The 13,783-nt window shown below is 39.4% G+C and overlaps 1 protein-coding gene across 1 annotated transcript; it reads left to right on the forward strand.

Moving 5' to 3' along the window:
- The first annotated feature begins 1,697 nt into the window (after window positions 1-1,697).
- Window positions 1,698-13,530, forward strand: LOC123112222 (prostaglandin reductase-3). Its single transcript, XM_044533157.1, has 18 exons — window positions 1,698-1,990; window positions 2,696-2,869; window positions 3,439-3,620; window positions 4,448-4,553; window positions 4,869-4,945; window positions 5,639-5,726; window positions 6,504-6,693; window positions 8,191-8,317; window positions 8,403-8,483; window positions 9,957-10,058; window positions 10,222-10,317; window positions 10,446-10,520; window positions 10,876-10,995; window positions 11,416-11,544; window positions 11,913-11,990; window positions 12,673-12,759; window positions 13,067-13,153; window positions 13,241-13,530. The coding sequence occupies exons 1-18, from the start codon at window positions 1,936-1,938 to the stop codon at window positions 13,289-13,291; spliced, it is 1,905 nt and encodes a 634-aa protein (XP_044389092.1). The 5' UTR covers window positions 1,698-1,935; the 3' UTR covers window positions 13,292-13,530.
- Window positions 13,531-13,783: the final 253 nt, after the last annotated feature.

Raw genomic sequence — 13,783 nt, forward strand, 5'->3', positions numbered from 1 at the left:
CACTTAAGTCTTCTTCCACTTTCTTCCTGCTGCCTAGTTCATATATTTCATTTTGAGATTTCAGGAGTTCCTCACTTTTCTTCTTCATCTCCTCAAACTGTATGAGGCTCAAGCTTCCTAGAGAGATCTTCTCTTTTATTCCTTCAGTACCTTTTGTTGTTCTTCTCAGCTTCCTTCTTAACTCTTCCTACAAGATAACCTGATCTTCCTTTTCTATAGCCTCACCCCTGTTTTCATCACCAGCCATGTTCAACCACCTCTTCTAATTCAGCATAAATTTTGTATATCATCAAGTTCTTGTCAGTGACCTCAATAAAAGTAGGTATTTTTTTCAAAGTTCCTGACCCCCAACTTTAGCTCTGACTTTTTCATGCATAATGGTTCCAATATCTATTTGTAGCACAGGCCCCAGTGTGGCAGTCACCTCACACATCCCAAAAAAATGTCTGAATCCCTCATGCACCTGTCCAAACTTCACCAACACTGTGTGCAGTTTTCCAATTGCCTGGGTGTCATAAGTCCATTTTTTACATTGATAATGGCTTTAGTTCTCAGCAAATTGAAATCATCAAACTTCTGGAGTTCCATCAGTCTTCCTTTCTTTGGAGATCTCATCAGGTAAGCATTTTTTTTCCATGCTTCTTGCACCTCCATTTGCAGTTCCAGCTGAACATATATTTGAATCCTTTGAGGAATTGTGTCTCATTTATATCTCCAGAAACCACTTTGATGATGGGATTAGCTTGCTCAATGTTCAACACATCCTTGGAGTTCTACACCAATAAAACCCCCAATCCTCTGCTGCATATCCTACAAACTTTGGAACATGCTTCATTTGCTTTAACCAGGCACAATCTTCAGTGATGTGAGAATTCTTCCCACAGATGATACAGTTCCCCAACTTACAGTCTTTGGTTAGGTGTCTTGAGTCTTTACACTTGTTGCAAACTGTCTTGGTGAAATTGCCACTCTGTTTCCTTTTGCACTTCCTCTAGTGTATCCCCAATTTTGACTTGGCCCTAGATCAGCTGTACTCCTGGTTGCAAGTCCACTTCTTCCTTTATAATTGACTTCAGTCACAACTGCTGCTGGCTGTATTACAAGTTTACCTTTGGCTATCTCCTTGGCCCTACTCAAATTGAGCCCACCACAGGATTCCCACTATAAATGTATTCTAATTATTGTGTATTTTGATTTTCTTGAATTTCCCTTCAAAGTTATATTTCAAGTTTTGTTCTATTGTTTTCAACCTCCGTGAAACGGTATATATATAAAATGCTATATGACGTTATTGTGGAAAATATTGTATTCATTTGTGGTCAGATTTGATTAAAATGGGTGAAATTTCGATTTTTGCAAGGCCCCTCCCTTTTGCCTTGGTGTCCAAACAACAAAGCGGTATTACCCCTCGGATCCCAAGTGAGCAGGGAAATCCCCCCCCCCCCCCCCCCCCCCATGTTCCAGAAAAGAAAATAAAAAATAATTAGTTTGTCTAATTCACATCTAGATGTTTTTCTAAGGATGTCACATCTAATCTCTCACAAATAGCATGCAACAAGAAAAAAAGTTGGAAAAAAAAACAGACCACAAACATAATAAACATCAGGTTAAATGTGTCCTGGACAAAAATAATTATCGGCAGCGCCCAACTAATTCGCGTGTGGCGCCGTTGGATCACCCCATTCGCGTCCGCACCGGTCACGGAGCTTTGCCGTCACTTCCCCAATCGGATCACTCTCTCCTCCCAAACAGATCAAACGGAGGAAGCAGGACGGGACGACCTCGTCCCCCCCAGCAGACAGCTCCCGCCTCGGCAGCTCCGCAGGCCGGCCGTGCTGTCCATACCCACCCCGCCTCGCCCCCGTCTCGCCCCGTGCTTCTCTCGCTCGCTCGCTCGCCTGAAGCTGGTCGGTCTCCCCCCACCGCGCCGGCGAGATGGAGCTGAAGCCCGGCATGTCGGCCCTCGTCACCGGCGGCGCCTCCGGCATCGGTAAGGGAGTGCCCTTCCTCTTCCTTCCCCGCGTCCGCTCATGGGCGTTTGTCTTCGCCGAAATTCTGGCTCTGATCTGATGCGCCCTTACCGCTGTTCTGCGTGGCCAAGTGCGGTTGCTACTGGCCGGGGGATCCTTAATTGCGGGTTGACCTGAGAGCTGGAGCGGGTTTGCTTAGTGTAACCTGCTGGTGGTGAGAGCTCGATGTGGGAACCGGGTAGGGCGGGGCTAATTGCGCCGGGTGGTACTTGATCTGGTGGTGATGAGCTGATGGGTTACTGCCTGGAAAGCATTGGATAACAGTTGCAACATCATTGTGCCTGTACAAATGAACTTTCGGGGGACGCATGCAGTTGTACTTCTTCGGCTGCAATAATGGATTAATTTACTATCGTGTACTTGAACTATGAACGTCACACCGACAGAACTAAATTGTGTACGGCTGCTGTGCCCGTGGCCCCCTGTACACAGCAAGAAATGTCTCAAGAGTTATAAGATACTAGCACGGTAGCAGGCAATCTATACTTGCACCTGTATAGTATCGGTATTCGGTACCTGTCAGCTACTATGTCAAAATGATGTGCCCACCTTTGAAATATGTTGCCTTCCTTTCCTCATCGACTTGATTTTGTGCAGGGCAATCATTTTAGTAGATTGCATTGCATTAACATATCGACCGCTAACTCCTTTTTGATTTTCTGAAGGGAAAGCGCTCTGCATCGCTTTTGCACAAAAGGGTCTATTTGTGACCGTGGTCGATTTCTCTGAACAAAATGGAAGAGAAGTCACTTCGCTAGTTCAAAAGGAAAACAGAAAGTTTCATGGAGATCTTGGAGTACCGTCTGCCATATTCGTCAAGTGTGATGTTTCTATTGAAGGTAAGAGTTGTTTTAGGGGAAGCAAGCAAAGAGCAGTTAATTTGCATGAGGACCTACTTTTTAACTGTTTATTGATGCAATATTTTTGGAAAAATAAGTGCATCAAATCAAAGTATGGTAAGACAAGCGTCACTTCAGTCATACAGTATACTTGTCAAGCATTACGTTCTAAATGTGATATGAGGACCATACCATTGTAGAGATCATGCATGTCTGGTGTTACATCTAATCTCAGTCTTTTGCCTTCTAAGCACAAGCTGAAAATACTGCCAAACAAAGCTAACAAATACCAACCATCTCTGCTGTATTTCTACTATCTAGGTTTAATACCTAATGCATCAATATGGTATTTATTTCCGTTTGCTGTAAAGAAGCATCAAATCTCTTTTAACAGGGCTTTGTTTATTTTTATTTTTGCACGTCAGGCATTACAAAAAAAATTCTGGTGTGTTCTGATTTGTTTTGTCATGCGGATTACTTGTCGTATGGTTTCAAATGTTAAATAACAGCATGATTTTGCAGCTCTTCAGGTTTTCCATGATTTGAAGTTACAGTGATTTGATATGCAGGTGATCTAGCTGCTGCTTTTGCGAAACATGTAGACACATATGGTGGACTAGATATCTGCATCAATTGTGCTGGAATTGCCAACAAAACATTAGTTTATGATGATATATCTGACGGAACTAGGACATGGAGGCATGCCATAAATGTGAACTTTGTCGCTGTTATTGATGGTACTCGCATTGCAGTAAGTGTTGACTATTGCAATAACATTGTTATATTTATTTGCTCAGTAACTCAATCTGCTAATCTTGCAGTAACACTGAGTGCTGTCTATGGAAATTGTGTTTGGCTCCTGAGCTCCATGGAGCCTGGTTTTTGAAAAAGAAAAACTGATTTCTAGATTTTAAAAAATTCTGAAAAAAACACACATACCTATGGATGTATACTACTTTTCTGTAAATTTCATGGTGAAATACATTTTCATGCGAGCTACAAAAAAGTAACAAAATCATGTGTTTGTAGCATATGTACCATTCACTATAAAAGTACATGATTTTTTTTACACAGCTCACTTCAAAACGCATTTCATAATAATTTTATACACATGCAGTATATATCTCCAAGTACCTGTGTATTTATTTTCAGTTATTTTTTTAACTTAAAAAAGTCAGCTTTTGAATTTTAGAAAAGTCCAGGCTCCATGGAGCCTGGAAGCCAAATATCCTATCTCGTGCTGTCTATGCTTTCTTATTACTTAGACATACTAAATAATATAACCCAGAAGTTCTGCATAGGCTTTAATTGTCTGTTCATCCAGTTGTTTAAGGGAAGAAAGTATTGGGTTTCCCTTTATTTGTTTCCATTAACCATTACTCAAGGAAATTAAGTGGTACTGATTTTGTCATAACATGGCCTGTTCTTATGGTTTCCTTTCGAGCCAGAAGAGGATTTTTGAATTTTTTTTTATCTTGGAATAATTCGGAAGATAATAACAATTGTTATACATGTTACTTGTTTCTACTTCATCCAAATGCCATATTCACAAAACTTACTGTTGGATATATTCACCAGAGTCAAATAATGCGATCCCAGAAGAAGCCTGGTGTCATAATCAATATTGGTTCAGCTGCGGGCCTTTATCCCATGTTCGCCGATCCCATATATACTGGGACAAAAGGTTCATACACCATCCTGTATACTTCTACTTTTTTTTCTCTGGCAGCAGATCACAGTGCCGATGCAAGGCCAAAGTACATATGAATTCCAATTATGAATGTTGGTTTTATTGAAATTTATATTCATGCTGATTGTTTTTCTACATGGTTCAAGATACATGCTACCATAACCTGTACAAAAGCTCATATTTCGGTCATATAGAATGTTACATGCTGTTGCCTACACGTTTTAGTATTAACTTCTAGTCCTTTATGTCATATGATGATATATTTGAAGCATGTGTGCACTTTGTGATCTCAAGCTTCATTTTCGGCAGGTGGTGTTGTTATGTTTACTCGATCACTTGCTCCATTGAAACGCCATGGTGTTCGTGTCAACGTGCTCTGCCCTGAGGTATTAACGAATTGCATGATGGGTGGCAATTATTATACTATTATGTACTCCCTCTGTAAACTAATGATCTAAAACGTCTTATATTAGTTTACAGAGGGAGTATATATTATTTGTCTGTTTATTTATTTTTCTACCACATACTGAGTTTGCTTGCCATATTAGTTCAGCTAGTGCTGTGCATTTTTTTCATTCTAATCTTGTGGGAATCTGCTGATGGGTTTTATAGTCTGTCAAGATATTAACTTGACAATGGTACAGACGTACAGTAGAGCACAATGTTTTATCCAGTACGTAAATTCCTATCAACTTGAAAAGTCACCAGATTAACCAGATAGTGCAGCTATTGCTATCTCAAGTACCAGGGGTAAATATCTTTCAGCACCAAGCATTCACACAGGAAATCTCACTCTTACACAATCCTCCTTTCTTTACCTGAGATAGATTGGCATAGACATGTAGTTGAGCTAAATGGCAAAAGCAACTAAGTGGGCCAAATGCCAAATTTTATCGATAATCCCATCTTAGAAAATTTGAGGATGTCCACTATTTGATGTAATTTGCAGGGGTTGGAGTATAATTTAGAATCCAACTAACTATTCCAGACAGATTGGCATATTATTTTATCTCATTAGTAACAGCTGGAAGGGACAAAGGCCATGATGATCTTTCATTAGTGTTATTTGTGGTATGCAGTTTGTTCAAACTAATATGGCTGAGCAAATAAATCAAAAAATAGTACATGCAACTGGTGGATTTTTGAAGATGGAGGAAGTTGTTAATGGTATACTACATCTCACCTTTTAAAGCTGTAGTTAAATATGTCATGTACTTTCAGCATTTTTCCATATTGTATGCGTCACAGTTATCGCATGCTACTATTTGGTCTTCGATGAATTGTTCGAATCTTTATTTGAGGCGGGGTGTTCTAAATGATGAAAATTAACATAGGCATTTATACATTTATGGGTATATTATTATAAATTGATAAAATACATGCTCACTTGACTCTTCAAGCTTAAGAACTTCAAATTTCTGTCCTTAATTTGTATGAGTTAGGGCTGGCCAAAACTTTGTGTGGTTCTCAGAGATGGTTGAAATGACAGTAGAAAATCACCAGAACCTGGTTTTGTTTGGAATACCACCTGCCAGAAGGTCTATTTGTTTGTAGAACCAGTGAGTCCTAAACATATGTTTCATGTCTGTTCTGTTCACTTATCAATTGATGACAACATGACCAACTGAATGTGGGAATGGAATGTCAGTGATGATATCTCAAAAATATGGGGTATGGGGTTTGCTGATTTGCAAACATTAAAAGGCTAAAGAGCTTAACTGTAAATTTGCATATATTGCTATCGCTTTGCTGGAGCGCATCAATTTGTCCATGTCAAACATCCCTGCTAGGTGAGTATGGTTCGGCCCACCATTTCTACATGTTTAGCAACCTAGAAGTTTAGGTATTTACTGTCATATCTAGGTATGCATTATGTCTTTCGTATGATGTTTTCTCTCTTTCTCTTAATTGTTATCTGAAACGAACCTCTTCTATTTTGGTTAGGTGCATTTGAACTTATAAAAGATGAGAGCAAAGCTGGTGCTTGCCTTTGGATAACTAAGCGGAGAGGGATGGAATATTGGCCATCAGCAGAGGAACAAAGAAAATATCTGTTGAATTATACCAAGTCAAAAAGAACAGTAACAAAGAATGTATTTCCTAGCATCCGAACACCTGAGTTTTATGAGAAGATGTAAGTAGCCCTGCTATGGTATATTTATATTTGTAAGCACTTGGAATATTCTCAAGTAAACAACAACACAACTCTCTAATCCCCAGTAGTACATTTTTTTTCTCGTACGATTCTATCCTAAAATGCTTAAAGTCACTGAATCAATCCCTTAAACAGGAAGTGAATAACTTTTAGATACATGATTTTCATAGCTTGCAGTATTTTCTAACTATGTGTCTGCACTCTCTAGAGAAGTCCTTTAGACGGAGGGAGTACTATTTTACTTTGTTGCAAGGTTTGCGGATTGAAAGAAAATCTCTGATATTCTGATTTCTGTTCCAGTGTTCTTTTCTTGCTAGTATAGCCTGGTAGAAATACTTGACCAAATAGCTAATTTTGTTACCTCCATTTGTCATATTGGAGGGTTCAAGCTTTCTTGAAAGACGACACTCAAAAATACCCTCAATTTTGGTTTTGAAATGATATCTCCAATTTCTCCGATAAAAGAGGGTTTTCCCCCAAAAGGTAGAAGTTTGTTACAGTTCTAAATGGAAAACGTTAAAGAGAGCGAATGACTTACAGCAAACTGACAATTCAAACCCACTGAGCCACACCTTGAGATAGCACAGGTGCTCACTACATAAGTTCTCACATAAGACTGAGAAATAGTAGATGCTCTCCAGCAAAAGCTTGCTGAAGTTCATCTTCCACGCGTGCTCTTGCGGAACATCTCAAAAACATTCCTATCATTGCATCTCTCTCCCCATTGCAGCAACGGAGAACCTTCAAGCCTGTATTCGTTGGCAGGCCTCTACCACCGGCTCTTCTGCAAATGTCACTTCCCACCTACTCAACCAGTCCTGCTCAATTTAGGCACAGTTCTAGGAACACAAGGCAAATCAAATGCACACCAGATTATATTCCAAATTAAACCTAGCCAAAGGGCACACCAGAAACAAGTGGTTGATGCTTTCCTCCTGCCCACAAAAATGACAAGTTGATCTCGTTTCCACCCCCTACCTTTCAGGTTATCTTTGGTCAAGATGCTTCCTATGCAGTTTTTACATCCCACAAAAACTTGTGTGAATAATTCCACTCATTCAGTTTCAGGAACTCGTAGAAAGTTAAACTGAAAACTTCCCTTTTGATTAAATGACCAAATCTAACCATCAGAATTGTGCAGTAATCACATATTGCAAAGTTTTCTTTTGAATAATTACATACTCTGTTATGCGTAACAATGGATTGATATTCACAAAATATTATCCTGTTTCTTATAGATGTTATGAGTGTCTGTTTCTGAAATATATGTTGTTTATCAGCAACATAGATGAGACCTCAGAGGTATAACAGCAAAAGTATCCAAAAACCATTAACACTATATGTGATCTCGACACTGTATTGCTTGTCAATTAAGTTTCTACACTACAAAATTCCCTAATGGCAATACTTTGTCAGTTATCGTCTTTCACACTATATGAGATCTCAACACTAATGATTGTCTCTATGATTTTGTAGAGTTGTTCACACACTCAGCCATAATTTCCGCAATGCTACAAGACTTGATCGTGTGCGATTGAGATTGCCCATTGAACCACAAAGTGCGCTAGTTAAAATAATATACGCTGGTGTAAATGCTAGTGATGTAAGTCCTTGGATTTTAGTGTCTAATTGCTTTTCTTTGACTCCCTGTTGATTAACTGCTGGAAGCTTTTAATGATGTCATGCAGGTAAACTTCAGCTCCGGACGGTATTTCAGTGGTAGTGCTAAAGAAACTGCTGCACGCCTTCCGTTCGATGCTGGTTTTGAGGTGATCCATATTATTACATGTCTATGTTAATGCCGTCCTCAATGTTGGATAACGTTCTTAAGATGTTATTTTGTGTAACAACTTACACCATCATTCGGAATTTCTGACAACGCAGCATATGCTTCCATATTTTGACATTTTGACTCAGAATTTCACCAGATAGAGACATGGTACAAGAAATAGGCTATTACGTAACTCTAAATAAATTGTGGATACACCCGTAATCCTTGACATACTGAAACGATTTGCCAATATTCTTGTCAAACCAACTGCGATCCATACAAGTTAAATCTTCTAAGCAATGTCTGGCAATAATGCTTTTTTTGCATATGTATTAAGAATTCCACTCCCTCTGTAAACTAATATAAGATAGTTTAGATCACTACTTTAGTGACCTAAACGATCTTATATTAGTTTATTTACAGAGGGAGTACAACATAATGATTCCATTGATAGTGCAATTTGTACAGATAATTGTAGGATAAACTCGCACACATCATTCGATGGGGTTTACAAGTCAAGACTCAAGTCAAGTCTAGATGCTGGGTAGCAGCTCATAGACTAGTTGCAACTTGTTGACTACTCGTTCGCTTGCTATACATACCATACTTCTAGTTTACTATGCTACAAAATTTGGAGGGAGGGAGAAAAAAAATACATGGCTCGTACTGAATCAGAAGCATGACATCTTGCTATCAGATTCTCGGAGGTAAATATAAAAAACTACTTGCTGGAATCAGAACTCAGAAGCAAATCATATCTTCATTCATAAGCAGATAAGCTACACACTTAAGGCTCAGTTTGCGTTGTTCAACTGTGCTGTGCTGAACCTATTTTATATTCTGCTGCGGAAAACTAGCCATGGAATTAATAATAAGTTGGTTAAACAAAGTAAGAAACGGTAAAATAGGCAAACGCTGGTTAGCCAAACCAGGTTATGATATTCCACCCTGATGCTAAACGGAGCCTAACACAAGTACATGGTGCATACAAGATACTACCCCCCCCCCCCCCCCCCCTCGGCTCCATTCATAGAGCGAAATCATGCCCAACCTCTGAACACATAAGAGGAGGAGAGGAGTGAATTCACCTAACACTTGTTTAGTCCAACCAATCGAGCAAGATATCCTGTCGAGACCCAAGTACTGGCTCATAAATCAGTCATGCAAATCTTAATCTTTGGGGGCTATGATTGCACATGATGCAAAAGGGGAAATCTTAACCAGCTTTACTTCCATAACTTCTTGTGTTGTGAAACTGAATCACGATTTAAATTATGGTTGGTACTTAAACAAAATCAAACTGGTATGTCACGTACTTACATCGAAAAAATTGTTGCGCTTATTTTAATATGCTGTTGCTACACAGGTGTTGTGATACTTAACTATGTTGCTGCCCGAAAATACGGAAAGTTTTCTCTTGACATCTTTGTTGGGCGATTAGAATTTCTCATGAGAATTTTAACGTCTGCAGGCTGTGGGAATTGTTGCTTCTGTTGGAGATGCAGTGAGCCATGTCAAAGTTGGCAGTCCTGTGGCCCTTATGACTTTTGGAAGCTATGCTGAATTTACGATGGTATTGCGGTCTACGCCCATATCTTTTTGCTACACAACAAATTGCCGACTAACCTTGTCCTCCTTGGAGTGAAAACATCTCCAGTCTTTTGAGTTTGTACCTCAGAATACTATCACCTCATCTGCCAGTTATAATATTAGTCTTTACATCTTTCTGATGAAAGGTTCCAGCCAAACATCTTCTTCCGGTGCCAAGACCAGACCCGGAGGTCGTTGCTATGCTAACATCTGGATTGACCGCTTCAATTTCTCTTGAAAAGGTTATTTTGATACACTTTTTTGGTCGCATACCTTGCGACTTTGACCTTATATTTAGTCAACTAACCTTTTGAATTTTGAATATATATTCCTTCCTGTTCTGATCTAAGTTGATTTCTGCTGCCTTTAGGCAGGTCAAATGACATCTGGGCAAGTTGTTTTAGTTACAGCAGCTGCTGGTGGAACAGGACAGTTCGCGGTTCAGGTGGGCTGTTGCTATTTTGATACTACTTATATGATTATTTTTGTTTGATGTTATGCTCAATTGTTCATCCATTTCTACAGTTTACCTAAGCGTATAAATATAATGTTTGACATTGCCGTTTGAAACTTGCACAAGATAACAATTTCATGCAGTTGGGACATGTATAGTTCGTCTTTCATAGTTAACTAGCATTTGGGGCCATGTTTTGGCCATGCAATACATATGGTATTTCTAGGACATGGGCAAGGTTCTCTCCTTTGTCCATGTATTTTTCATTTTTGTTAAGCAACTGTTATTGGATTTAGTACCTAACCATATCCTTATGTTCTGAATATTTCTTCTGTTACTTCACCAGCTTGCAAAACTAGCGGGCAACAAGGTTGTTGCCACATGTGGTGGCGAAAGTAAGGCTGCATTTCTAGCTTCCTTAGGTGTTGATCGAGTTATCAACTACCAGCATGAGAAGATCAAAGATGTAAGCTTTCTTCTGTCTCTGCTTTTCATATTTCCGCCGCATCAAATTCAAATGCTCTAATTTTTTATAGCATTACCTTTCTTGGTAGACTTGCAAATTGTGCTGGGTATATTCTCTAGCCCGTCTACCATCTAATTTTTTGTGCGCTTGTATCCTACCTCTACTTGCTTACCAGAATATAATCTTCCAAGAAATTAATTCTTACACTTGTATAGCCTTTCACGTGCCACAGATGATGCAGAATGTTGGTTGGGAATGCTTTAATTACATTTATGCTGTAATGTCTCTGCAGAGAATGACTATAATCAGTAGTATGTTGCCAAAATCATAGGTTTCAATTGACTGTTATTTTCACTGATCCCTTATTTGTTCTTCTCAGTGTGTTCAGTAATCACTGATTGTTTGAATGCTTGATTCCAGGTTCTGAAAAAGGAGTTTCCAAAAGGTGTAGATATTATATATGAATCTGTAGGTGGGGACATGTTTGATTTGTGCTTGAATGCGCTCGCAGTCCATGGACGCCTCATTGTAATTGGTATGATCTCTCAGGTAATGTTGACAGCTTCTGAAAATTATTTCGTTTGAATTATCATGTACTGGGATATTGAAATTTTTGTGAAAAGCTTTATGATTTGTGTGTTTTCATTTGGTGGAGTGAATAAGCACCCTCCTGAGAATATTCTGAAGAGTCCTTGCTAACATTATTACATAATATATTCCCATCATGCATCTGTATTTAAACTGGAGGCATGGAGTGCACCTAGGGAAATCATTGATCTATCTTGGTTTGTACATACCACCTATTTGAATTAGTGTCGGCCAATCCTGTTTTCATTGTAGCTGTTTTTACTAAGATGTCATATCTTAGGGATGAACTGATACCAACTGGTACTGAACAACCCTTGATGTTTTTTTAGTATCAAGGAGAGGAGGGATGGAAGCCGAAGAACTACACTGGACTATGTGAGAAGATTCTTGCTAAAAGTCAAACTGTGGTATGTGTGCAGCACAGTATCTGATTTTCTCAGTTGGCATATAGGAGTACTTTCTTTGTACCCAATGTTCATTTAGTAAGTTGACCGCGAAACTTGGGTTCTCGTAGATCCAAATCATCAAGTAAATTTTAGCAGTTGGATATGATACAAAGAAATAATGCCGTCTGTGTTGAAAATTTATGTGTTACATTGTTCGTATGCACCACAAGAGTTCTCTCAGCAAGACTAAAAGGGTCTCCTCAACAGTGCACCGGCATCCAGCTAGTCCTTACTGTAGTATTAAAAGGAACATGGTATTTTGGTCCATATGCTCAAAATTCTGTGTACCAAAGCAATAGACAAGCAGCAACCTTTAGCTATGATTGTAATCTCTTTATCTGGATCTAGGTCTAGAAATACCATTTTTTTAATATCGTATCAGACCTTTCAGAAGCTGCAAACTACTCCCTCTGTGCCAAAATATAAGAACGTTTTTAACACTACACTAGTGTCAAAAACGTTCTTATATTATGGGACGGAGGGAGTACTTCTATGCATACTTCATAAACTATACAAGACAGATGTTAAGCTGTATAGATAGATAGATTTAAATCCAATAGAATTCTGTCCTAGTGTACCCTTTAGAACTATGAACTCCACCCCCGTTGCAGAACACTATGAACTTCTTCCTCTCCAATTTCAGGCTGGATTTTTCCTGGTTCAACATGCTCACATGTGGCAAGATCATCTTGACAAACTATTTGAGTTGTATGCCTCTGGAAAGCTAAAGGTACGCTTCACATTATGTGTTTGCTGTTTGCTACTTTGCGTGACATTAATTGAGAAAAACTGCCGGTGTTTGGGGCTTTGGGTGCCTACCCTAATTCACCCTGCCAATTGGTGGTCATGTTTAAAGTAGGTCCGCATGTCAAACAATGGTCAGATCACAAACCAAGCAAAGATGTGGGTTGCCAATTGTTAAACTACTGTAGCAACAGCTCATTACTACAGAAAATCATACTGTATCACATCTACACGTGCTTGTCTTTTCTCTGTTCTAATAACTTTGGCTTAACATGTCACACCGCATACGACAGGTCTCGCTCGACCCTAAGAAATTCCTGGGCGTTGCTTCCGCAGTGGATGCGGTAGAGTATCTTCATTCTGGCAAGAGCGTCGGCAAGGTATGACCCCACCATCTATAACCACAAACGAGCCCGTTCTTGTCTACGCTGATGTAGCTTACGAATTTCCTTGTGGAACATCTTCAGGTCGTCGTCTGCATCGATCCAGCATACAGCCAGACCCTTGCAAAGCTGTAGCCTGTAGTCCGCAGAGATGTCATCACAAAGCATGACGCAGGAAATGTAATTTATGACAAGTGCGTACGTTATATGTGCACATTCAGTGTCGAGGCGAGGAACTTAGTAGTTGCATAGTGAAGTCACTGTGTAGCTCGGTTGTCTGATCGGTTTGCAACCGGCCAAGCGTTATATAGAAACCAAATAAGTGTACGATCCAACATACCATGCCTAAATAAATGAATAGATTGCTCAGTTCAGTGGTGCGTTATACTTCATGTTTTGTGCAGAAATTTGTGTTGGGTGTAAGAGAATTTTGCGCGCGTTCATATAGTGAGCTTTTGCTCTTTGATTCCTTCAAAAAGAAAAGGTTAGATGAAAGCTAAGCACGAGAGCTGCTCCAAATGAAATCTTCTTCAACAGTTTGGACTTTTAGTTGAACTGGCTGAAGCCAGTACCAGCTGCTCGATCCAAAAAAAGTGTTGCAGTTTTGAACAAAAACGAAAACGACAC

Source organism: Triticum aestivum, chromosome 5B (genome assembly GCF_018294505.1).
Source record: "Triticum aestivum cultivar Chinese Spring chromosome 5B, IWGSC CS RefSeq v2.1, whole genome shotgun sequence".
Lineage (NCBI taxonomy): Eukaryota > Viridiplantae > Streptophyta > Magnoliopsida > Poales > Poaceae > Triticum > Triticum aestivum.

Excerpts from the sequence above, each read along its gene's own strand:
- LOC123112222 (XM_044533157.1), top strand. The coding sequence starts at position 1,936 with ATGGAGCTGAAGCCCGGCATGTCGGCCCTCGTCACCGGCGGCGCCTCC. Across the intron at positions 4,946-5,638 it reads TCAACGTGCTCTGCCCTGAG|TTTGTTCAAACTAATATGGC; the intron begins GTATTAACGAAT and ends TGTGGTATGCAG. Across the intron at positions 12,760-13,066 it reads ATGCCTCTGGAAAGCTAAAG|GTCTCGCTCGACCCTAAGAA; the intron begins GTACGCTTCACA and ends CGCATACGACAG.